Below are 25,949 nucleotides of genomic sequence, written 5' to 3'. Positions count from 1 at the left end.
GGAGCAGATCGTGGCGGAGCTGCGCCTCCCTGTGGCCAGTGGGGGAATTACAGAATTACATCACAATCCCAATAACAAACACTGGTGGTTCAATGATGGTTTTACCTGGTTCTCACCTGTCTCACCTGTGTCTCACCTGCGCAGGTGCGGAGGAGCAGATCGTGGCGGAGCTGCGGGCCTCGCTGCCGTCGCCGCCGCCCCCAGACCTGGCGCTGCAGGCGCTGGTGCGCTCGGCCGGGAAGTTGGTGCTGCTGGACAAACTCCTGCCCCGGCTCCGGGCAGGTGGGCACAAGGTGTTGGTGTTCTCGCAGATGGTCAGGTGTCTGGACATCCTCGAGGATTACCTCATCCAGAAACGGTGAGACCAGGGGGGTTTGGGGGGAAAAATGGGGGTTTTGGGAAAAAAAACGGGGATTTTTGGCAAAAAAAAATGGAAAAAAATCGGGGGAAAAATAGGGGGAAAAAATGGGGAAAAAAGGGAAAAAATGGGGAAAAAATTGAAAAAAATCGGAGAAAAAATGGTGAAAAAATGGGGAAAAAATGGGGAAAAATGGGGAAAAAAATTGAAAAAATCAGAGAAAAAATGGGGAAAAATAGGGGGAAAAAATGGGAAAAATGGGGGAAAAAATGGGGAAAAATGGGGAAAAAAATTGAAAAAATCAGAGAAAAAATGGGGAAAAATAGGGGGAAAAAATGGGGAAAAATGGGGAAAAATGGGGAAAAAATGGGGAAAAATGGGGAAAAAAATTGAAAAATCAGAGAAAAAATGGGGAAAAATAGGGGGAAAAAATGGGGAAAAAATGGGGAAAAATGGGGAAAAAATGGGGAAAAATGGGGAAAAAATTGAAAAAATCAGAGAAAAAAATGGGGAAAAATAGGGGGAAAAATGGGGAAAAATGGGGAAAAAATTGAAAAAAATCAGAGAAAAATGGTGAAAAAAGGGGAAAAAATGGGGAAAAATAGGGGGGAAAAGGGAGGGAAAAATGGGGAAAAAATTAGGGAAAAAGTGAGAAAAAATGGAGAGAAATAACAAAAGGGGGGAAAAAAATGGGGAAAAAAGGGGAAAATGGGGAAACCAGTGGGGAGAAAGGGGGGAAATGGCAAAAAATGGTAAAAAAGAAAAGGGGAAAAAAGGGAAAAAAATGGGGAAAAAATGGGGTGAAAACAAAAAACGGGATTCAGAAACCAAAAAAAAATCAAATTACATAATAAACCCTCGAAGATTTCAGGTGTGATTTAACCCTTTTCTTTCCCCTCTCCCAGGTCCCCGTACGAGCGCATCGACGGGCGCGTGCGGGGGAACCTGCGCCCAGGCCGCCATCGGACAGGTTCAGCCGCCCCGACTCCGACAGGTTCGTCTTCCTGCTCTGCACCCGCGCCGGCGGCCTGGGCATCAACCTGACCGCCGCCGACACCTGCATCATCTTTGATTCGGATTGGAACCCCCAGAACGACCTTCAGGTGAGGATAGAACAGGTGTGGGGCTGCAGGTGAGTCTGGGACAGGTGTGGGGTCATGGTTTGGGGCCTGGGCATCAACCTGACTGCTGCCGACACCTGCATCATCTTCGACTCCGATTGGAACCCCCAGAACGACCTACAGGTGAGTCTGGGACAGGTGTGGGGTCATGGTTTGGGTTTGGGGCAGGTGTGGGGCTGCAGGTGAGTCTGGGACAGGTGTGGGGTCATGGTTTGGGGTTTGGGGCAGGTGTGGGGCTGCAGGTACACCTGGGACACGTGTGGGGTCGTGGTTTGGGGCGTGGGCATTAACCTGACTGCGGCTGATACCTGCATCATCTTCGACTCCGACTGGAACCCCCAGAACGATCTACAGGTGAGTCTGGGACAGGTGTGGAGCTGCAGGTACACCTGGGACACGTGTGGGGTCATGGTTTGGGGTTTGGGGTCCACACCTGGATCTTCAGGCCCGTTGTCACCGCATCGGCCAGAGCAAGGCGGTCACGGTGTCCCCAATGTCCCCAATGACCCCAATGACCCCAATGACCCCAATGACCCCTCTGATGTCCCCAATGACCCCAATGACCCCAATGACCCCAATGACCCCTCTGATGTCCCCAATGTCCCCAATGACCCCAATGACCCCAATGACCCCTCTGATGTCCCCAATGTCCCCAGTGTCCCCAATGACCCCAATGTCCCCAATGACCCCTCTGATGTCCCCAATGACCCCTCTGATGTCCCCAGTGTCCCCAATGACCCCAATGACCCCTCTGATGTCCCCAATGACCCCATTGTCCCCAATGACCCCAATGACCCCTCTGATGTCCCCAGTGTCCCCAATGACCCCTCTGATGTCCCCAATGACCCCTCTGATGTCCCCAGTGTCCCCATTGTCCCCAATGACCCCTCAGTGTCCCCAATGACCCCAATGACCTCTCTGATGACCCCAATGACCTCTCAATGTCCCCCATGTCCATTTCTGGTGTCCCCCCAGGCCCAGGCGCGGTGTCACCGCATCGGCCAGAGCAAGGCGGTCAAGGTTTACCGTCTCATCACCCGCAACTCGTACGAGCGCGAGATGTTCGACAAGGCCAGCCTGAAACTGGGCCTGGACAAGGCCGTGCTGCAGTCCATGAGCGGCCGCGAGGGCAGCATCCCCGGGGTCAGTGGTCAGCAGGGGTCAGCAGGGGTCACTCGGGGTCAGCAGGGGTCAGTGGGGGGAGTTTGGGGTCATCCATGGTCATCCATGGGCAGCATCCCCGGGGTCAGTGGTCACTCGGGGTCATCGGGGGTCATCTGGGGTCATTTGTGGTCATTCATGGTCATCGGGGGGCAGTTTGGGGTCATCCGTGGTCAGTAGTGGTCATCCATGGCCGTGCTGCAGTCCATGAGCGGCCGCGAGGGCAGCATCCCCGGGGTCAGTGGTCACTCCGGGTCAGCAGGGGTCACTCGTGGTCATTTGTGGTCATTGGGGGGCGTTTGGGGTCATCCATGGTCATCCATGGTCATCTGGGGTCACTCGGGGTCAGCAGGGGTCAGTGGGGGGAGTTTGGGGTCATCCATGGTCATCCATGGTCATCCATGGTCATCTGTGGTCATCCATGGTCATCTGTGGTCATCCATGGTCATCCATGGTCATCCATGGTCATTGTGGTCATCCATGGTCATTGTGGTCATCCATGGTCATCCATGGTCATCCATGGTCATCCATGGTCATCCATGGTCATCTGGGGTCACTCGGGGTCAGCGGGGGTCAGTGGGGGGAGTTTGGGGTCATCCATGGTCATCCACGGGCAGCATCGCCGGGGTCAGTGGTCACTCGTGGTCATCCGGGGTCGTTTGTGGTCATTTGAGGTTTTCCAGGTCGGGTTTTTGGGTCAATTGGGAGGTGACCCTTGCCCAGGTGACTCTTGCCCAGGTGACCCTCCAGGTGACCTCACCTGTCCCTCACCTGTCCTCACCTGTCCCAGATCCAGCAGCTCCCCAGGTTTGGGTTCTCCAGGTGTGGTTTTGTCCCACCTGAGCTTCTCCAGGTCGGGTTTTTGGGGACATTGGGAGGTGAATCATGACCAGGTGACCCCTGCCCAGGTGACCTCACCTGTGTCTCACCTGTCCACCGACTCCAGTTGAGTTTCTCCAGTTGAGTTTCTCCAAAATTTGGCTTCTCCCGGTTGAGTTTTTCCAAATTTGAGTTTTCCCGGTCGGGTTTTTGGGTCAACTGGGAGGTGACCCTTGCCCAGGTGACCCTTGCCCAGGTGACCTCACCTGTGTCTCACCTGTCCACCGACTCCAGTTGAGTTTCTCCCAGTTGAGTTTCTCCAAATTTGGGTTCTCCCGGTTGAGTTTCTCCAAATTTGAGTTTTCCCGGTCGGATTTTTGTGACAACTGGGAGGTGACTCTTGCCCAGGTGACCCTCCAGGTGACCCCCCCAGGTGACCTCACCTGTCCCTCACCTGTCCTCACCTGTCCCAGATCCAGCAGTTCCCCGGGTTTGGGTTCTCCAGGTGTGGTTTTGTCTCACCTGAGCTTCTCCAGGTCAGGTTTTTGGGGACATTGAGGTGATCTGTGACCAGGTGACTCTTGCCCAGGTGACCTCACCTGTCCCTCACCTGTCCCCACCTGTCCCAGATCCAGCAGTTCTCCAGGTTTGGGTTCTCCAGGTGTGGTTTTGTCCCACCTGAGCTTCTCCAGGTCGGGTTTTTGGGGACATTGAGGTGACCCCACCTCAGGTGACCCTTGCCCAGGTGACCTCACCTGTGCTCACCTGTCCACCAACTCCCGTTGAGTTTCTCCAGTTGAGTTTCTCCAAATTTGGCTTCTCCCGGTTGAGTTTTTCCAAATTTGAGTTTTCCCGGTCGGGTTTTTGTGTCAACTGGGAGGTGACTCTTGCCCAGGTGACCCTCCAGGTGACCTCACCTGTGCTCACCTGTGTCTCACCTGTCCAGATCCAGCAGTTCTCCAAGAAGGAGATCGAGGACCTGCTGCGCAAAGGCGCCTACGCCGCCATCATGGACGAGGACGACGAGGGCGCCAAGTTCTGCGAGGAGGACATCGAGCAGATCCTGCTGAGGAGGAGCACCACCATCACCATCGAGAGCCAGGGGCAGGGCTCCACCTTCGCCAAGGTGAGACGCTCACCTGCACAGGTGTGACCAGGTGTGACCAGGTGTGACCAGGTGTGACCAGGTGTACGGTCTTTGAGAAGGTCCAGGTGGGTCCAGGTGGGGTTTGGTGGCTCTTGAGAAGATTCAGGTGAGGTTTGATGGTCCCTAGAGAAGGTCCAGGTGTGTCCAGGTGAGTCCAGGTGTGCACAGGTGTGCACAGGTGTACAGGTGTACGGTCTTTGAGAAGGTCCAGGTGGGTCCAGGTGGGGTTTGGTGGCTCTTGAGAAGGTCCAGGTGAGGTTTGATGGTCCCTAGAGAAGGTCCAGGTGTGTCCAGGTGAGTCCAGGTGTGCACAGGTAACTTTTGGTGATCCTCGAGAAGGTCCAGGTGGGGTTTGGTGGCATTAGAGGAGGTCCAGGTGAGGTTTGATGGTCTCTAGAGAAGATTCAGGTGACCCTTGATGATCCTGGAGAAGATCCAGGTGTGTCCAGGTGAGTCCAGGTGTGCCCAGGTAACTTTTGGTTATCCTCGAGAAGGTCCAGGTGGGGTTTGGTGGCTTTAGAGAAGGTCCAGGTGACCTTTGGTGGTTCTTGAGAAGGTCCAGGTGAGGTTTGATGGTCCCTAGAGAAGGTCCAGGTGTGTCCAGGTGTGTCCAGGTGAGTCCAGGTGTGCACAGGTAACTTTTGGTTATCCTCGAGAAGGTCCAGGTGGGGTTTGGTGGCTCTTGAGAAGGTCCAGGTGAGGTTTGGGTGGTCCTAGAGAAGGTTCAGGTGAGGTTTGGTGGCTCTGGAGAAGATCCAGGTGTGTCCAGGTGAGTCCAGGTGTGCACAGGTAACTTTTGGTGATCCTTGAGAAGGTCCAGGTGGGGTTTGGTGGCTCTTGAGAAGGTCCAGGTGAAGTTTGATGGTCCCTAGAGAAGGTCCAGGTGTGTCCAGGTGAGTCCAGGTGTGCACAGGTGTGCACAGGTGTGCACAGGTGTACAGGTGGATGGTCCTGGAGAAGGTCCAGGTGGGTCCAGGTGGGGTTTGGTGGCTCTTGAGAAGGTCCAGGTGAGGTTTGATGGTCCCTAGAGAAGATTCAGGTGACCCTTGATGATCCTGGAGAAGATCCAGGTGTGTCCAGGTGTGTCCAGGTGAGTCCAGGTGTGCACAGGTAACTTTTGGTTATCCTCGAGAAGGTCCAGGTGGGGTTTGGTGGCTTTAGAGAAGGCCCAGGTGAGGTTTGATGGTCCCTAGAGAAGGTCCAGGTGTGTCCAGGTGAGTCCAGGTGTGCACAGGTAACTTTTGGTTATCCTCGAGAAGGTCCAGGTGGGGTTTGGTGGCTCTTGAGAAGATTCAGGTGAGGTTTGATGGTCCCTAGAGAAGGTCCAGGTGTGTCCAGGTGTGTCCAGGTGAGTCCAGGTGTGCACAGGTGTGCACAGGTGTACAGGTGGATGGTCTTTGAGAAGGTCCAGGTGGGTCCAGGTGGGGTTTGGTGGCTCTTGAGAAGGTCCAGGTGAGGTTTGATGGTCCCTAGAGAAGATTCAGGTGACCCTTGATGATCCTGGAGAAGATCCAGGTGTGTCCAGGTGAGTCCAGGTGTGCACAGGTAACTTTTGGTTATCCTCGAGAAGGTCCAGGTGGGGTTTGGTGGCTTTAGAGAAGGCCCAGGTGAGGTTTGATGGTCCCTAGAGAAGGTCCAGGTGAGTCCAGGTGAGTCCAGGTGTGTCCAGGTAACCTTTAATGGTCCTTAGAGAAGGTCCAGGTGAGTCCAGGTTGAGTTGGGTGGTCCTGGAGAAGATCCAGGTGTGTCCAGGTGGGGTTTGGGTGTGTCCAGGTGGGTTTGGGTGTGTCCAGGTGGGGTTGGGTGTGTCCAGGTAGGGTTTGATGGTCCTGGAGAAGGTCCAGGTGAGTCCAGGTGTGTCCAAGTGGGGTTTGGGTCTGTCCAGGTGTGTCCAGGTGGGTTTAGGTGTGTCCAGGTGGGGTTGGGTGACCCTGGAGCCTCCCCAGGTGTGTCCAGGTGGGGTTTAGGTGTGTCCAGGTGGGTTTGGGTGTGTCCAGGTGGGTTCAGGTGTGTCCAGGTGGGGTTTGGGTCTGTCCAGGTGTGTCCAGGTGGGTTTGGGTGTGTCCAGGTGGGTTTGGGTGTGTCCAGGTGGGGTTGGGTGACCCTGGAGCCTCCCCAGGTGTGTCCAGGTGGGGTTTAGGTGTGTCCAGGTGGGTTTGGATCTGTCCAGGTGAGTTTAGGTGTGTTCAGGTGGGTTTGGGTGGGCTCAGGTGGGTTCAGGTGGGTTCAGGTGTGTCCAGGTGGGTTTGGGTGGGCCCAGGTGAGTTTAGGTGTGTCCAGGTGGGTTTGGGTGTGTTCAGGTGAGTTTAGGTGTGTCCTGGTGGGTTTGGGTGTGTCCAGGTGGGTTTGGGTGGGCCCAGGTGAGTTTAGGTGTGTCCAGGTGGGTTTGGATCTGTCCAGGTGGGTTCAGGTGTGTCCAGGTGGGTTTGGGTGTGTCCAGGTGGGTTCAGGTGTGTCCAGGTGGGTTTGGGTGTGTCCAGGTGGGTTTTGGGTGACCCTGGAGCCTCCCCAGGTGTGCCCAGGTGTGCCCAGGTGAGCGCTGACCTTTGCCCTCTCCCCAGGCCAGTTTCGTGGCGTCCGAGAACCGCACGGACATCGCGCTGGACGATCCAAACTTCTGGCAGAAATGGGCCAAGAAGGCCGACCTGGACCTGGAGCTGCTCAACAGCAAGGTGAGCTCACCTGGGCAGGTAAAGACACACCTGGGCAGGTAATGTCACACCTGGGGACACCTGGGGACACACCTGGGGTCATGTAACAAATCCTGACCCGGACCTGGAGCTGCTCAACAGCAAGGTGAGCTCACCTGGGCAGGTAAAGACACACCTGGGCAGGTAATGTCGTACCTGGATGGGTGGGGTCACACCTGGGGACACCTGGGGACACACCTGGGGTCATGCAACAAATCCTGACCCGGACCTGGAGCTGCTCAACAGCAAGGTGAGCTCACCTGGGCAGGTAATGTCACACCTGGGGACACACCTGGGGACACGTGGGATACACTTGGGCAGGTAAAATCACACCTGTAGCGGCTCCACAGCAAGGTGAGCTCACCTGGGCAGGTAAAGGCACACCTGGGATACATCTGGGGTCACACCTGGGGTCACACCTGGGGTCACACCTGGGCAGGTGGGCGGGGTCACCCGAGGGGCGGGGTCAGGTGGGAGAGGTCAAAGGGTCATCTGGGACGGCCAGAGGAGCCGCTGGACATTGTGTGTCCATCCCTCGCTGACCACTGACCACAACTGACCACTGACCACTGTCCATCCTCAGTGACCACTGACCCTGAGTGACCACTGACCATTGCTGACCACTGCCCCTCACTGACCCCTGTCTATACTCACTGACCATTGACCCCTGGCCATGAGTGACCACTGACCCCTGACCCTTGACCCCAGAACACCCTGGTCATCGACACCCCTCGTGTCCGGAGCCAGACCCGGCACTTCAGCACCATCACTGACCATCACTGACCACTGCCCATTACCCATCCCATTGACCATGAGTGACCACTGACCCCTGACCCTTGACCCCTAGAACACGCTGGTCATCGACACGCCGCGTGTCCGGAGCCAGACCCGGCACTTCAGCACCATCACTGACCATCACTGACCCCTGTCTGTACTCACTGACCATTGACCCCTGGTCACTAACTGACCACTGACCGCTGACCCTTGACCCCCAGAACACGCTGGTCATCGACACCCCTCATGTCCGGAGCCAGACCCGGCACTTCAGCACCATCACTGACCATCACTGACCATTAACCCACAATGACCACTGCCCATTACCCATCCCACTGACCATGAGTGACCACTGACCGCTGACCTTTGACCCCTAGAACACGCTGGTCATCGACACGCCTCGTGTCCGGAAGCAGACCCAGCACTTCAGCACCATCACTGACCATCACTGACCCCTGTCTGTACTCACTGACCATTGACCCCTGGTCACTCACTGACCACTGACCCCTGACCTTTGACCCCTAGAATACCCTGGTCATCGACACCCCGCGTGTCCGGAAGCAGACCCGGCACTTCAGCACCATCACTGACCATCACTGACCATTAACCCCCACTGACCACTGCCCCTCACTGACCCCTGTCTGTACTCACTGACCATTGACCCCTGGCCATGAGTGACCACTGACCCCTGACCTTTGACCCCTAGAACACGCTGGTCATCGACACGCCGCGTGTCCGGAAGCAGACCCGGCACTTCGGCACCATCACTGACCATCACTGACCATCACTGACCATCACTGACCATTAACCCCCACTGACCACTGACCATTACCCATCCCACTGACCATGAGTGACCACTGACCACTGACCCTTGACTCCCAGAACACGCTGGTCATCGACACCCCTCGTGTCCGGAAGCAGACCCGGCACTTCAGCACCATCACTGACCATCACTGACCATCACTGACCATCACTGAGCATCACTGACCACTGCCCCTCACTGACCCCTTGTCTGTACTCACTGACCATTGACCCCTGGTCACTAACTGACCCCTGACCCCTGACCCTTGACCCCTAGAACACGCTGGTCATCGACACCCCTCGTGTCCGGAAGCAGACCCGGCACTTCAGCACCATCACTGACCATCACTGACCATCACTGACCCTTGATTGTTACTGACCACTGACTGTGGCTGATCCTGGTCACTCTGACTGACCATGAGTGACCACTGACCGCTGACCTTTGACCCCCAGAACACGCTGGTCATCGACACCCCTCGTGTCCGGAAGCAGACCCGGCACTTCGGCACCATCACTGACCATCACTGACCATCACTGACCATCACTGACCATCACTGACCCCTGTCTGTACTCACTGACCATTGACCCCTGGCCATGAGTGACCACTGACCCCTGACCCTTGACCCCCAGAACACGCTGGTCATCGACACGCCGCGTGTCCGGAAGCAGACCCGGCACTTCAGCACCCTGCGGGACGACGACCTGGTGGAGTTCTCGGACCTGGACAGCGACGAGGAGCCGGAGCGGCCGGAGCGGGCGGGGACCAGGTCACGCCGGGGTCACCACGGGGGTCACCACGGGGGTCACCACGGCGGTCACCACGGCGGTCAGCAGCAGCAGCAGCAGGTGACCGCGGCGCCGCCTCCGGCCGCTCCGGCCACGCCCCCGCAGCCCTTTGGGAGGAGCGAGTGCCTGAGGGTGGAGAGACACCTGATGGTCTTTGGGTGAGTCACACCTGGGGACGCACCTGAGCTCACCTGGGGGATCATGGGATACCTGGGGATACCTGGGGGATCATGGGACACACCTGGGGGGACCTGGGGGGACCTGGGGACACCCAGGGGGACCTGGGACACACCTGAGCTCACCTGGGCACACCTGGGGACGCACCTGGGGACACCTGGGGATACCTGGAGATACACCTGAGCTCACCTGGGGATACCTGGGACACACTGGGCACACCTGGGGACACCTGGGGACACACCCGGGGACACACCTGGGTGGGGTTTGGGGACACCTGGCGACCACCCTGACCCCACTGACCATTGAGTGACCCCACTGACCATTCCCTGACCCCACTGACCACTGAGTGACCCCACTGACCATTGAGTGACCCCACTGACCCCTCCCTGACCCCACTGACCATTGAGTGACCCCACTGACCATTGAGTGACCCCACTGACCATTGAGTGACCCCACTGACCATTCCCTGACCCCACTGACCATTGAGTGACCCCTCTGACCACTGAGTGACCCCACTGACCATTGAGTGACCCCACTGACCATTGAGTGACCCCACTGACCATTCCCTGACCCCACTGACCCCTCCCTGACCCCACTGACCATTGAGTGACCCCACTGACCATTCCCTGACCCCACTGACCATTCCTTGCCCCCCCAGGTGGGGTCGCTGGCGAGAACTGACCATTCAATGACCCCACTGACCACTCAGTGACCACACTGACCATTGATTGACCCCACTGACCATTGAGTGACCACTCAGTGGCCCCTGTGTGACCTCTCTGTCCCCAGGTGGGGTCGCTGGCGGGAGCTGACCATTCAATGACCCCACTGACCACTCAGTGACCCCACTGACCACTGAGTGACCCCACTGACCATTGAGTGACCCCACTGACCCCTGTGTGACCCCTCTCTCTGTCCCCAGGTGGGGTCGCTGGCGGGAGCTGACCAGCGCGGGCCGGTGGCCGCGGCGCGTGTCGGAGCGCGAGGCCGAGGGCGTGGCCAGGGCCATCCTCCTCTTCTGCCTCCTGCACTTCCGGGGGGACGCGGCCACCAGGGCCAGCACCTGGGCCCTCATCGCACCTGCGGGGAACGGCCGGGCCAGGAGCGCACCTGGGCACACAGGTGAGACACCTGGGCACACCTGGGGACACCTGAGATACACCTGGGGACACCTGGGCACACCTGGGGACACCTGGGCACACCTGGGGAGGCCACCAGGGCCAGCACCTGGGCCCTGATCGCACCTGCGGGGAACGGGAGAGCCAGGAGCGCACCTGGGCACACAGGTGAGACACCTGAGACACCTGGGGACACCTGGGCACACCTGGGCACACCTGGGCACACCTGGGGAGGCCACCAGGGCCAGCACCTGGGCCCTGATCGCACCTGGGGGGAACGGGAGAGCCAGGAGCGCACCTGGGCACACAGGTGAGACACCTGGGCACACCTGGGCACACCTGGGCACACCTGGGCACACAGGTGAGACACCTGAGACACACCTGGGCACACCTGGGCACACCTGGGGACCCCTGAGTGTACACCTGGGTACACCTGGGCACACCTGAGATACACCTGGGCACACCTGGGCACACCTGGGCACACCTGGGGAGGCCACCAGGGCGAGTACCTGGGCACTGATCGCACCTGGGGGGAACGGATGGGCCAGGAGCGCACCTGGGCACACAGGTGAGACACCTGGGCACACCTGGGCACACCTGGGCACACAGGTGAGGGGTCAGGGGTCACCTGGGCACACCTGGGGATACACCTGAGACACCTGAGATACACCTGGGCACACCTGGGCACACCTGAGACACACCTGAGACACACTTGGGCACACCTGAGACACACCTGGACACACCTGGGCACACCTGAGACACACCTGGACACACCTGGGCACACCTGGGGACACACCTGGGCACACCTGGGCACACCTGAGACACACCTGGGCACACCTGAGACACACCTGGGGACACCTGGGCACACCTGGGACACACCTGGGCACACCTGGGCACACCTGGGCTCACCTGAGACACACCTGGGCACACCTGGGCACACCTGAGATACACCTGGGCTCACCTGAGACACACCTGGGCACACCTGGGCACACCTGAGATACACCTGGGCTCACCTGAGACACACCTGGGCACACCTGGGCACACCTGAGATACACCTGGGCTCACCTGAGACACACCTGGGCACACCTGGGCACACCTGAGATACACCTGGGCTCACCTGAGACACACCTGGGCACACCTGGGCACACCTGAGATACACCTGGGCTCACCTGAGACACACCTGGGCACACCTGGGCACACCTGGGCACACCTGGGGCACACCTGGGCACACCTGAGATACACCTGGGCACACCTGGGCACACCTGAGACACACCTGAGACACACCTGGGCACACCTGGGCACACCTGAGGCACACCTGGGCACACCTGAGACACACCTGGGCACACCTGGGCACACCTGGAAAGGGGTTTTGGGATCTTTTCAGGTGCCCCCAGCCCCATTTTGGGTCCATTTTAGTGGATTTTTGGGTCACTTTTGATGGATTTTCGTGCCATTTAAATGGATTTTTTCGTCAATTTTGGGTAAATTTTGTATAAATTCTGTGTAAATTTAATTTAATTTTAATTTAGTTTTATTTATTTCCCCCCCAGGGTGCGTTTCCCCGTCCCTGTCCCGGGGCAGGAAGGGGAAAATGGATTTTGGGTCAATTTTTGCAGATTTTGGGTGATTTTGGGTCACTTTGGATCCATTTTGGTGGATTTTTGCACCATTTAAATGGAATTTTTGGGTCATTTTGGGTCATTTTTGATGGATTTTTGCTGATTTTGGATCCATTTTAGTGGATTTTGGGTCATTTTTGGTGGATTTTTGTGCCATTTAAATGGATTTTGTGTCACTTTGGGCAGATTTTGGGTCATTTTGGATCCATTTTGATGATTTTTGGGCCCTTTAGATGGATTTTTGCTCCATTTAAATGGATTTTGGGTTGATTTTCATGGATTTTGGATCAGTTTTGATGGATTTTGGGTGGATTTTTGCCGATTTTGTGTCATTTTTAAGGGATTTTTTTGTGATTTTTTTTTTCAAATATTTTTCTGATTTTTTGGGGATTTTTTTGCTGATTTTTTGGGGATTTTTTTGGGTCACTTTGGGCAGATTTTGGGTGGATTTTGGGTGATTTTGGGTCACTTTGGATCCATTTTGGTGGATTTTTGTGCCATTTAAACGGATTTTGGGTAATTTTGGGTCACTTTTGATGGATTTTTGGTGGATTTTTGCTGATTTTGTGTCATTTTTAAGGGATTTTTTTGCGGATTTTGATGGATTTTTGGTAAATTTTATGTAAATTTTGTATGAATTTTATATAATTTTGTATTTTTCCCCCCCAGGGTGCGTTTCCCCGTCGCTGTCCCGGGGCAGGAAGGGGAAGAAGCCGCAGAAGGTTCCGGAAGCTCCGGGGGCCGAGTGGCTGCGGCGACACAACCCCGAGGGGATCCTGCAGGACGAGGCCTACAGGAGGCACCTCAAACACCTCAGCAGCAAGTAAAAACACAAAATTTTGGTTATTTAGGGGAATTCTGGGGTATTCTGGGGTATTTGGGAATTTTTGGGATTTTTTGGAATTTTTTTAGAATTTTTTTAGGAATTTTTTTGGAATTTTTTTGGGATTTTTTTTTATTTTTTTGTGATTTTTTTTTTTTATTTTTTAAGAATTTTTTGGGATTTTTTTGGTGAAATTTTTTGGGGATTTTTTGGGATTTTTTTGGAATTTTTTTAGGATTTTTTTAGATTTTTTTGGATTTTTTTAGAATTTTTTTAGGACTTTTTTTGGAATTTTTTACAATTTTTTGGGGATTTTTTGGAATTTTTTGGGGATTTTTTTCGCGATTTTTTTAGGGGGTTTTTTTAGGGTTTTTTTTTCCCGAATTTTTTGATGATTTTTTGGGGATTTTTTAGGGATTTTTTTCATGATTTTTTCGGGTTTTTTTGGGGATTTTTTTCCAGAATTTTTGGGATTTTTAAAATGATTTTTTGGGGATTTTTTGGGATTTTTTTGCTGATTTTTTGGGGTTTTTTTTCAGAATTTTTGGGGATTTTTTTGGATTTTTTTTGGATTTTTTTCATGATTTTTTGGGGATTTTTTGTGATTTTTTTGCTGATTTTTCCAAATTTTTTGCTGATTTTTTGGGGATTTTTTTAGGGATTTTTTCATGATTTTTTGGGGTTTTTTGGGAATTTTTGGATGTTTGGCCCCTGCAGGACGGGGGGTACAGGAGGCACCTCAAACACCTCAGCAGCAAGTGAGAAATGCAAATTTGGGGGGTTTTGGGGAAATTTTGGGGTTTGGGGAGTATTGGGAATTTTTTTAGGATTTTTTTGGGATTTTTTTAGGATTTTTTTGGGATTTTTTTAGGATTTTTTTAGGATTTTTTTAGAATTTTTTGGGATTTTTTTTTGATTTTTTTTGGATTTTTTTTTTATTTTTGGTGAATTTTTTTTGGATTTTTTTTTAGGATTTTTTTGGGGATTTTTTTGGATTTTTTTACGATTTTTTGGGATTTTTTGGGGTTTTTTTGGAATTTTTTGGGAATTTTTTTGGGATTTTTTTAGAATTTTTTAGGATTTTTTTAGAATTTTTTGGGATTTTTTTTTGATTTTTTTGGGGATTTTTTTATGATTTTTGGTGAAATTTTTTTTGGAATTTTTTTTAGGATTTTTTGGGGATTTTTTTGGATTTTTTTACGATTTTTTGGGATTTTTTTGGAATTTTTTTTTGGATTTTTTTCATGATTTTATAGGATTTTTTTGTGATTTTTTTTGGATTTTTTTTGAATTTTTTGCTGATTTGGGGATTTTTTAGGGATTTTTTCATGATTTTTTGGGGGGTTTTTTTGCTGATTTTTTTAGGATTTTTTAGGATTTTTTGGGATTTTTTGGTGATTTTTTTGAAATTTTTTTAGGATTTTTTGGGATTTTTTTCATGATTTTTTGGGGATTTTTTGTGATTTTTTGGGATTTTTTTTTTATTTTTTGCGAATTTTTTTAGAATTTTTTTAGGATTTTTTGGTGACTTTTTAAAGTTTTTTTCCGACTTTTTTTGCTGACTTTTTGGGGATTTTTGAGGGATTTTTTCATGATTTTTTGGGGTTTCTTTTGGGGTCTTTTTCAGAATTTTTGGGGATTTTTTGAGGGATTTTTTGCTGATTTTTTGGGGATTTTTTTGGAATTTTTTTGGGATTTTTTCATGATTTTTTGAGGATTTTTTGTGATTTTTTTTGTGATTTTTAAATGATTTTTGGGGGAATTTTTGAGGGGATTTTTTTGGTATTTTTTGGGGGATTTTTTTGGGATTTTTTGGGGGATTTTTTTGGGAATTTTTTTTTTATTTTTTGCGAATTTTTTGGGATTTTTGGGGGATTTTTTTGGGATTTTTTGGGGGATTTTTTTGGACGTTTTTACATTTTTTGGGGGATTTTTTTAGGATTTTTTTAGAAATTTTTTGGGATTTTTTTTGGATTTTTTTACAATTTTGGGGGATTTTTTTGGAATTTTTTTGGGATTTTTTTCATGATTTTTTGGGGGTTTTTTTGGATTTTTTTACAATTTTTTTGGGATTTTTTAGGGATTTTTTCCTGATTTTTTGGGGGATTTTTCTAGAATTTTTGGGGATTTTTTGCTGATTTTTTTATTTTTTCTGGATTTTTTGTGGGTTTTTTTAGGGATTTTTTGCTGATTTTTTCGGGAATTTTTTAGGGATTTTTTGAGATATTTTGGGATTTTTTTGGATTTTTTGCGAATTTTTTGGGATTTTTTTGGAATTTTTTGGAATTTTTTAGAATTTTTTGGGATTTTTTTGTGATTTTTTGTGAATTTTTTTTTATTTTTTAAGAATTTTTTGGAATTTTTTGGGGGATTTTTTTGATGATTTTTTTAAGATTCTTTTGTGATTTTTTTTTTATTATTTTTGTCAAAATTTTTGCCAATATTTTTGGGATTTTTTAGGGATTTTTTTCATGATTTTTTAGGGGTTTTTTTGGTGATTTTTTTTTCCGAATTTTTTGCTGATTTTTGGGGGATTTTTTAGGGATTTTTTCATGATTTTTTTGGGGTTTTTTTTCCAGAATTTTTGGGATTTTTTAAAATGATTTTTTGTGGATTTTTTGTGATTTTTTTTCGAATTTTTTTAGGATTTTTTTGGGAATTTTTTTGGGATTTTTTTGTGGATTTTTTATATTTTTTAAGAATTTTTTTGGATTTTTTTGTGAATTTTTTTGTGATTTTTTTGTGAATTTTTTTTGGTTTTTAAGAATTTTTTGGGGGTTTTTTTTTGGAATTTTTTTGGGATTTTTTTCATGATTTTTTTAGGATTTTTTGTGATTTTTTTTGCTGATTTTTCAGAATTTTTTGCCGATTTTTTGGGGATTTTTTGATGATTTTTTGGGGTTTTTTTACTGATTCTTCGGGGATTTTTAAGGGGTTTTTTTCTGATTTTTTTTCGTATTTTTTGCTGATTTTTTGGAATTTTTTTAGGATTTTTTTGTGAATTTTTTTGATTTTTTAAGAATTTTTTGGGATTTTTTTGGGATTTTTTTCATGATTTTTTGGGGATTTTTTGTGATTTTTTTTGCCGATTTTTTAATTTTTGGGTCATTTTTGGGTCATTTTGGGTGGATTTTTTCCATTTTAGGGTTTTCTGGGTGGAATTTTTTAATTTTTGGGTCAAATTTTCTCATTTTTGGGTCAAATTTTCACATTTTTCGATGATTTTGGTGTTTTTTGGGTCATTTTGGGGGCGATTTTTTCCGTTTTGGGGTTTTCTGGGTGGAATTTTCTCATTTTTGGGTCAAAAATTTCACATTTTTTGGTGATTTTTGGTGTTTTTTGGGTTATTTTGGGAAGGATTTTTTTAATTTTGGGATTTTCTGGGTCAATTTTTCCCATTTTTTGGGTCGAATTTTTCCATTTTTTGGGTCGAATTTTCCCATTTTTTGGGTCGAATTTTCCCATTTTTTGGGTTGAATTTTTCCATTTTTTGGGTCGAATTTTTCCATTTTTTGGGTCAAATTTTCCCATTTTTTGGGTCATTTTGGGTCATTTTTTTGGGGTGTTTCAGGTGGGATTTTTTTGATTTTGGTGTTTTTTGGGTCATTTTGGGTGGAATTTTTTTAATTTTGGGAATTTTTGGGTCAATTTTTCCCATTTTTGGGTCAAATTTTCACATTTTTTGGTGATTTTGGTGGTTTTTGGGTCATTTTGGGTGGGATTTTTTCCATTTTGGGATTTTTTTGGGTCTAATTTTTCCGATTTTGGGTTTTTTTGGGGGATTTTGGGGGGATTTTTTCCATTTTTGGGTCATTTTGGGTGGGATTTTTTGCACTTTGGGGTTTTTCGGGTGGAATTTTTTAATTTTTGGGTCATTTTTGGGTAATTTTGGGTGTTTTTCCCCGTTTTCAGGCTCCTGCTGAGGGTGAGGATGTTGCAGTTCCTGCAGCGCGACGTCATCGGGGACCAGGCACAGAAAGTGCTCGGCGGGGCCAGCGCCAGGTCAGCAAAATGGGGAAAATAAATCAAATTTTGGGGATTTTTGGGGATTTTTTTGGGGATTTTTTTGGGGGATTTTTGGGGATTTTTTTGGGATTTTTTTTTGGATTTTTTTTGGATTTTTTTTGGATTTTTTTGGATTTTTTTGACGATTTTTTGGGATTTTTTTTATTTTATTGGGGATTTATTGGGGATTTATTGGGGAATTTTTTTGGATTTCATTGAGGATTTTTTTGGGATTTATTGGGGAATTTTTGGGGATTTTTTGGGGGATTTTTTGGGATTTTATTGAGGATTTTTTGGGGATTTTTTTGGGGATTTTATTGGGGATTTATTGGGGATTTTTTTGGATTTTATTTGGGATTTTTTGGGGATTTTTTTGGGGATTTTTTGGGATTTTATTGAGGGATTTGGGGGATTTTTTTGAGGATTTTTGGGGGATTTTATTGGGGATTTTTTGGGGGATTTTTGGGGATTTTATTGGGGGATTTTTTGGGATTTTTTTTGAGGATTTTTTGGGGATTTTTTTTGATTTTATTGGGGATTTATTGTGGATTTTATTGGGGATTTTTTGAGGATTTTGGGGGGATTTTTGGGGTTTTTTTTGAGGATTTTTTTGGGATTTTTTTTTTTGGATTTTTTTCGGATTTTTTTGGGATTTTTTTTTTTTTTTTTTTTGACGATTTTTTGGGATTTTTTTTTATTTTATTGGGGATTTTTTGGGGATTTTTTGGGATTTTATTGGGGATATTTTTGGGATTTTTTTGGGGATTTTTTGGGGAATTTTTTGGGATTTTTTTTATTTTATTGGGGATTTTATTGAGGATTTTTTGGGGATTTTTTTGGGGATTTTTGGGGGATTTTTTGGGGGATTTTTGGGGATTTTATTAGGGGATTTTTTGGGATTTTTTTGGGATTTTTTTGAGGATTTTTGGGATTTTATTTGGGGATTTTTTGGGGATTTTTTTGGGGATTTTTTTGGGGATTTTTTGGGGATTTTATTGGGGATTTTTTGGGGATTTTTTTGGGGATTTTTTTGGGGGATTTTGGTGATTTTTTGGGGGGATTTTTTGGGGAATTTTTGGGGAATTTTTTTTATCCATTTATTGGGTTTTTTTTGGGGTTTTTTTTTTAATATATTTTTTGGAATTTTTTAGGGATTTTTTTTGATTTTTGGGGGGATTTTGGGGGGATTTTATTGGGGATTTCGGGTGGATTTCTTTAAATTTATTTTGATTTTTAGGGGGATTTTTTTTTTTATTTTCGGGGGGATTTTTTTTGGAATATTTTTATTATTTTTGGGGATTTTTTGGGGAATTTTGGGGGATTTTTTTACAATTTATTTTGATTTTTGGGGGGATTTTCTGGGGGGATTTTTTTGCTATTTTTTTATTTTATTGGGGATTTTTTGGGATTTTATTGGGGATTTTTGGGGGGAATTTTTTTGGGTTTTTTTGGGGGTTTTTTTTAATTTTTTAGGAATTTTTTTTTATTTTTGGGGGGATTTTTTTTTTTGATTTTTGGGGGGATTTTTTTTGGAATTTTTTAGGAATTTTTTTTTATTTTTGGGGGGATTTTTTTTGGATTTTTTTAGGAATTTTTTTTTATTTTTGGGGGGATTTTTTTTGGAATTTTTTAGGAATTTTTTTTTATTTTCGGGGCGATTTTTTTGGAATTTTTTAGGAATTTTTTTTTTTATTTTCGGGGGGATTTTTTTTTGAATTTTTTTAGGAATTTTTTTTTATTTTTGGGGGGATTTTTTTTGGATTTTTTTAGGAATTTTTTTTTATTTTCGGGGGGATTTTTTTGGAATTTTTTAGGAATTTTTTTTTTATTTTCGGGGGGATTTTTTTTTGGAATTTTTTAGGAATTTTTTTTTATTTTCGGGGGGATTTTTTTTGGAATTTTTTAGGAATTTTTTTTTATTTTCGGGGGGATTTTTTTTTGGAATTTTTTTAGGAATTTTTTTTTATTTTTGGGGGGATTTTTTTTGGAATTTTTTTATTATTTTTTGGGATTTTGGGGGAATTTTTTTGGGTCATTTAAGGGGATTTCTGGGGGGGATTTTTGTGTTTATTTTGTGTATTTTTTTCCCCCCAGCGAGGTCGAAATCTGCTTTCCCCTCCTGGAGCAGCCGGAGCCCCCCTCGGGCTGGTGGGACCCCGAGGCCGACAAGTCTCTGCTCATCGGGGTCTTCAAACACGGTAAAAAACTGAAAAAAATTCCATTTTTGGGGCTTTTTGGGGGGTTTGGGGCTTGGGGGTTTAATGGGAATTTTTTGGGATTTTTTAATGGATTTTTTGGGGGGATTTTATGGGATTTTTTGCCGTTTTTTATTTAATTTTTGTGATTTTTTTTTAGTGGTTTTAATGCGATTTTTTAATTAATTTTTTTGATTTTTTTGTGTGGTTTTAATGGGATTTTTTAATCAATTTTTGTGATATTTTTTTTGGTGGTTTTAATGGGATTTTTAAATTAATTTTTGTGATTTTTTTAGGTGGTTTTAATGCAATTGTTTAATTAATTTTTGTGATTTTTTTTTTGTTGTTTTAATGGGGTTTTTAAATTAATTTTTGTGATTTTTTTTGTTGTTTTAATGCGATTTTTTAATTAATTTTTGTGATTTTTTTTGGTGGTTTTAATGGGATTTTTTAATTAATTTTTATGATTTTTTTAGGTGGTTTTAATGGGATTTTTTAATTAATTTTTGTGATTTTTTTTGTTGTTTTAATGAGATTTTTTAATTAATTTTTGTGGGGTTTTTTTGTCATTTTAATGGGATTTTTAAATTAATTTTTGTGATTTTTTTGGGTGGTTTTAATGCGATTTTTTAATTAATTTTTGTGATTTTTTTTAGTGGTTTTAATGCGATTTTTTAATTAATTTTTGTGATTTTTTTTGTCGTTTTAATGGGATTTTTAAATTAATTTTTGTGATTTTTTTAGGTGATTTTAATCGGATTTTTAAATTAATTTTTGTGATTTTTTTAGTGGTTTTAAGGAGATTTTTAAATTAATTTTTGCGATTTTTTTGTGTTGTTTTAATGCGATTTTTAACTTAATTTTTGTGATTTTTTTTGTCGTTTTAAAGAGATTTTTAAATTAATTTTTGTGATTTTTTTAGGTGGTTTTAATGCGATTTTTTAATTAATTTTTGTGATTTTTTTGGTGGTTTTAATGGGATTTTTAATTTAACTTTTGCGGTTTTTTTTTGTTGTTTTAATGGGATTTTTAAATTAATTTTTGTGATTTTTTTTAGAGGTTTTAATCGGATTTTTAAATTAATTTTTGTGATTTTTTGGGTGATTTTTTTGGCCTTTTTTAATAGGATTTTTCCCCATTTTTGAACAAATTTTTTGTGATTTTTGGGGGGATTTTAATGGGAATTTTTTCCCCATTTTTTAAACCATTTTTGGGGTGATTTTAATGGGATTTTTCCCGTTTTTTTTCTTTTTTTTTTTGCCATTTTTTGATGCTTTTTCAATTTTTGGGGTTTTTTTTGGTGGGGTTTTTTTGGGGGGTTTTTTGGGGTTTTTTTGGGTTTTTTTGGTTTTATTTGGGGTTTTTTTGGTTTTTTTGGGTTTTTTTGGGGTTTTTTTTGGGGTTTTTTTGGGGGTTTTTTTTTGGGTTTTTTTGGGGTTTTTTTGGGGTTTTTTTTTTGCCATTTTTATTCTATTTTTTCCCTAATTTTTTTTTGAATTTTTGGGGTTTTTTTTCTGTTATTCTTTAATTAATTTTAACTTGGGGGTCAATTTTATTTTGGGAATTACTTTCCCATCATTTCGGTGCATTTTTTGTGTATTTTTTATCAATTTTTTCCAATTTTTATTCAATTTCCATGGGGGGTTTTTTTGCCATTTTTTCCAATTTTTTTTGCCATTTTTTCCAATTTTTTTTGCCATTTTTTCCAATTTTTTTTTTCTTTTTTTTCCAATTTTTTTGCTTTTTTTTTTTTTTTTTTGCTTTTTTTCCCACAAACTAATTAAATTTCGGGTTAAAACTGTTTATTTCCAGGTTATTTCATTGTGACTTTGGTGCGTTTGGGGCTATTTTTGGTATTTTTTTATGTATTTTAATGGGGTTTTTTGCTGTTTTTTCCAAATTTTTTGCATTTTTTTTCCCCAATTTTCTCAGGGTTTTTTTCCAGTTTTTCATTCATTAATTACTTTAATTTTAGGATTAATTCAGTGTATTTTAGTGTAATTTTGGTGTATTTTTGCGTATTTTTTTATCTATTTTTGCCATTTTTTGGTCTATTTTAATGGGGTTTTTTGCTGTTTTTTCCAGATTTTTTGCTTTTTTCCACAAAATAATTTAATTTTTGTGTATGAATTGATTTAATTTCAGGTTACGAGCGTTACCAGAGCATCCGGGCCGACCCCGCCCTGTGTTTCCTGGGCCGGGTGGGGGGTCCCGGGCCCGGAGCCCTCGAGGCCGAGACGGGGACGGACAATGACGGGTGAGACCAAAACTGGGGAGAAATTCGGGATTTTGGGGGGTTTTTAATGATTTTGGGGGGTTGGGGAATTTTTGGGAATTTTTTGGGATTTTTTGGGAATTTTTGGGGATTTTTTTGGGATTTTTTGGGAATTTTTTGGGGGTTTTTGGGGGATTTTTTGGGGTTTTTTTAATTTAATTTTGGGGAATTTGGGGGGGAAATTTGGGATTTTGGGGGAATTTGGGAGGTTTTAATGATTTGGGGGATATGGGGAATTTTTGAGAATTTTTTGGGATTTTTTTGGAATTTTTTGGGATTTTTTTGGGAATTTTTAGGGATTTTTTGGGGATTTTTTGGGGATGTTTTGGATTTTTTTGGGATTTTTTTGGATTTTTTTCGGATTTTTTTCGGAATATTTTGGGATTTTTGGGGGATTTTTGGGGATTTTTTTTGGGAATTTTTTGGGAATTTTTTGGGGAATTTTTTGGGATTTTTTTGGGATTTTTTTGGGATTTTTTGGGGTTTTTTTGGGATTTTTTTGGAATTTTTTGGGGAATTTTTTGGATTTTTTTTGGAATTTTTTGGGATTTTTTTGGGAATTTTTTGGGATTTTTTTGGAATTTTTTTGGGATTTTTTTGGGATTTTTTTGGGATTTTTTTGGAATTTTTTGGGATTTTTTTGGGGATTTTTGGGAATTTTTTGGGAATTTTTGGGGCATTTTTTGGGGGGATTTGAGAGAATTAATTTGAATTTTGGGGGGGATTTTATTTTGAATTTTAGGGGGAATTTGGGAGAATTTGGGGATTTTTGGGGGGGATTTTCAGGAATTTGAGGGAAATTTGGGGAAAATTTGGGGAATTTTGGGAAAATTTCCAAAAATTTCCGAAAGTTTGGGAGATTTGGACAAAATTTGGGGAGATTTGGGGAATTTCGGGAGATTTTTGGGAGATTTTTTTTGGAATTTTGAGAGATTTTTGGGAATTTTTGAGGATTTTAGAGAAAATTTAGGGAATTTGGGGAAAATTTGGGGATTTTTGGGGAAAATTTGGAAGTTTTTAATGGATTTTTGGGGGTTTGGGGGATTTTTGGGAATTTTTTTGGGAATTTTTGGGGGATTTGGGGGGATTTTTGTTTTTTTTTTTAATTTAATTTAGGGGATTTGGGGGAAAATTTGGGGAATTTTGGGTGGATTTTTGCCAATTTTTAGGTCCCCAAAAATTCACATTTTCTCCCCAAAACTTCACATTTTTCCCCAAAAATCCAAATTTTCCCTCTAAAACCTCAATTTTTTCCCCCCAAAAAAATCCAAATTTTCCCTAAAAATCCCCATTTTTCCCCCAAAAATCCCAATTTTTTTCCCCAAAAAAATCCCCATTTTTTCTCCCAAAAAAATTCAGATTTTTTTCCCCAAAACTTTGTAATTTTTCTCCCCAACATTAATTTTTTTTCCTCAAAAAAAAATCCAATTTTTCCCCAAAACATTCCAATTTTTTTTCCTTCAAAATCCCCATTTTTTGTCCTAAAAAATTCGAATTTTTCCCCAAAAAATCCCCATTTTTTGTCCCAAAAAACCCAATTTTTTCCCCAAAAAATTCAAATTTTTTTCCCTCAAAATCCCCATTTTTTGTCCTAAAAAAAAATCAAATTTTTTCCCAAAAAAATTCCGATTTTTTCCCTAAAAAATTCAAATTTTTTTCCCAAAAAATTTTATAATTTTTCTCCCCAACATTAATAATTTTTTTCTCCAAAAAAATCCAATTTTTTCCCCAAAAAATTCAAATTTTTTCCCCTCAAAATCCCCATTTTTTTCCCTAAAAAACCCATTTTTTTTCCCCAAATTTTTTTTTACTTAAAATTTAATTTTTTTTACTTAAAATTTAATTTTTTTCTCCTCCAAAAACCCCAAATTTCCCCAAAAAACCTCAAATTTTCCCTGAATTTGGAGCCGATGATGAGTTGCCATGCTAATCCCGACCGGCCCCGGGGCCGGGCTGAGCTCAGCTCCCGCCTGAGGCTCCAAACGGGGAAATTTCAGCCAAAAAAAATCAAATTTTGGGCCAAAAAAATCAAATTTTGGGCCTTTTCGAGGATGAAATTTTGGGGTTTTTTAAGGGAAAATTTTTGTCAAAAAATTTGGGTTTTTTTACCCCAAAAAATTCAATTTTTTTTTCGCAAAAAAGTTAAATTTTTACCCCAAAAATTTGATTTTTTTTCTCAAAAAAATTAATTTTTTTTTCCCTAAAATTCAGATTTTTTTTTTCCCTAAAAATTAAAAATTTTTCTCCAAAAATTCGGGGTTTTTTTCCCAAAAAACTTCAAATTTTTTCCCCAAAAATTCAAAATATTTTCTCCAAAAATTCATTTTTTTCCCCAAAAAAAATCCAAATTTTTACCCCAAAAATTTGATTTTTTTGTCAAAAAATTCAAATTTTTTTTTTCTCAAAAAAGTTCAAATTTTTTCCCCAAAAATTAAAATTTTTATTTCTCCAAAAATTCAATTTTTTTCCAAAAAAATTCTTTTTTTTCCAAATTTTTTGTCCCCAAAAATTCAGATTTTTTTTTCTCCCAAAAATTCAATTTTTTTTCACCAAAAATTCAAAATTTTTTCTCCCAAAACTCAATTTTTTTCCCTAAAAAGTTCAAATTTTTTTCTTCAAAAATTCAAAATTTTTCTCCAAAAATTCATTTTTTTTTCCCCAAAAATTCAATTTTTTTTCCCAAAAAAACTTAAATTTTTTCCTCCCAAAACCTCAATTTTTTCCCCTTTTTTTTTCCCCAAAAATTCAAATTTTTTCCCAATTTTTTGATGGAAAAATTGAGGAAATTTTGTGTTTTATTTTAATTTTAATTTTAATTTTTATTTCCAGGGTGGATTTGGACGAGGACCCCGAATACAAACCCCAGACTGGAGCAGAGGAGGTAAAAAAAACCCCCAAAAATTCAATTTATTTCCCCAAAAATTCAATTTATTTCCCCAAAATTTAAATTATTTCACCCAAATTTAATTTATTTTACCCGAAATTTAATTTATTTCTTCCAAAATTTGAGTTTTTTCCCCCAAATTTTTGATTTTTTTCCCAAAATTTAAATTATTTTTCCCAAAATTTAAATTATTTTCCCCAAATTTTAATTTATTTTCCCCAAATTTTAAATTATTTCCCCCAAAATTTAATTTTTTTCCCCAAAATTTCAAATTTTTTTCCCCAAAATTTTGATTTTTTTCCCCAAAATTTCGAATTTTTCCCCCAAAATTTCATTTTTTCCCCAAAAATTTGAATTTTTTTTCCCCAGAATTCCCTTTTTTTTCCCAAAAATTTAATTTTTTTTCCGCCAAATTTGGGTTTTATTTCCCCAAATTTAAATTATTTTAATGAAATTTAATTAATTTTATCCAAAATTTAAATTATTTTCCCCAAAATCTCGATTTTTTCCCAAAAATTTCTTTTTTTTCCCCAAAATTTTGACTTTTTCCCCCAAATTTCGAATTTTTCCTCCGAAATTTTGATTTTTTTTTCCCAAAAAATTAATTTTCTCCAAAAATTTAATTTTTTTCTCCAAAATTTGGGGTTTTTTTTCCCCAAATCTAAATTATTTAAACAAAATTTAATTGATTTTATCCAAAATTTAAATTATTTTCCCAAAATTTAAATTATTTTCCCCAAATTTTAATTTTTTTAATCCAAAATTTAATTTTTTTTCCCCGAAATTTCAGTTTTTTCCCCAAAAATTTAAATTTTTTTCCCCGAAATTTTTGATTTTTTACCCCAAAATTTCGAATTTTTTTCACCAAAATTTCAATTTTTTTATCCAAAGTTTATTTTTTTTTCCCAAAATTTGAATTTTTTTCCCCAAAATTTCTTTTTTTCCCCCCAAATTTCGTTTTTTCCCCAAAAATTTTGAAATTTTTCCCCAGAATTTGATTTTTTCCCCAAAATTTCTGATTTTTTTCCCCAAAATTTCAATTTTTTTCCCCAAAATTCCATTTTTTTCTCCAAAATTTCTTTTTTTTTCCCAAAAATCTTGAATTTTTTCCCAAAAAATTTGAATTTTTCCCCCCAGAGCGACCCCCTGGCCGGGCTGGACGAGGAGATTTCTCTGCTGGAGGAAAACCAAGGTAA

At 42.9% G+C, this 25,949-nt stretch overlaps 1 protein-coding gene across 1 annotated transcript in view; it reads left to right on the top strand.

Moving 5' to 3' along the window:
• CHD8 (chromodomain helicase DNA binding protein 8) overlaps nt 1-25,949 on the top strand; it is a 68,727-nt gene that overhangs the window by 26,749 nt on the left and 16,029 nt on the right. The window contains 15 exon segments of the mRNA XM_083882212.1: nt 145-358; nt 1,264-1,309; nt 1,312-1,381; nt 1,496-1,602; nt 2,455-2,622; nt 4,406-4,585; nt 7,168-7,278; nt 9,502-9,815; nt 10,757-10,956; nt 13,241-13,394; nt 17,307-17,396; nt 19,494-19,597; nt 21,740-21,851; nt 24,699-24,750; nt 25,891-25,945. Of these exon segments, the coding sequence (XP_083738338.1) occupies nt 145-358; nt 1,264-1,309; nt 1,312-1,381; nt 1,496-1,602; nt 2,455-2,622; nt 4,406-4,585; nt 7,168-7,278; nt 9,502-9,815; nt 10,757-10,956; nt 13,241-13,394; nt 17,307-17,396; nt 19,494-19,597; nt 21,740-21,851; nt 24,699-24,750; nt 25,891-25,945 (1,977 nt within the window).

The sequence above is a fragment of the Zosterops lateralis genome (genome assembly GCF_965231275.1).
Source record: "Zosterops lateralis genome assembly, chromosome: 38".
Classification (NCBI taxonomy): domain Eukaryota; kingdom Metazoa; phylum Chordata; class Aves; order Passeriformes; family Zosteropidae; genus Zosterops; species Zosterops lateralis.
The sequence above is the reverse complement of the archived record's forward strand: the minus strand, read 5'-3'. Positions and strand labels throughout refer to the sequence as shown.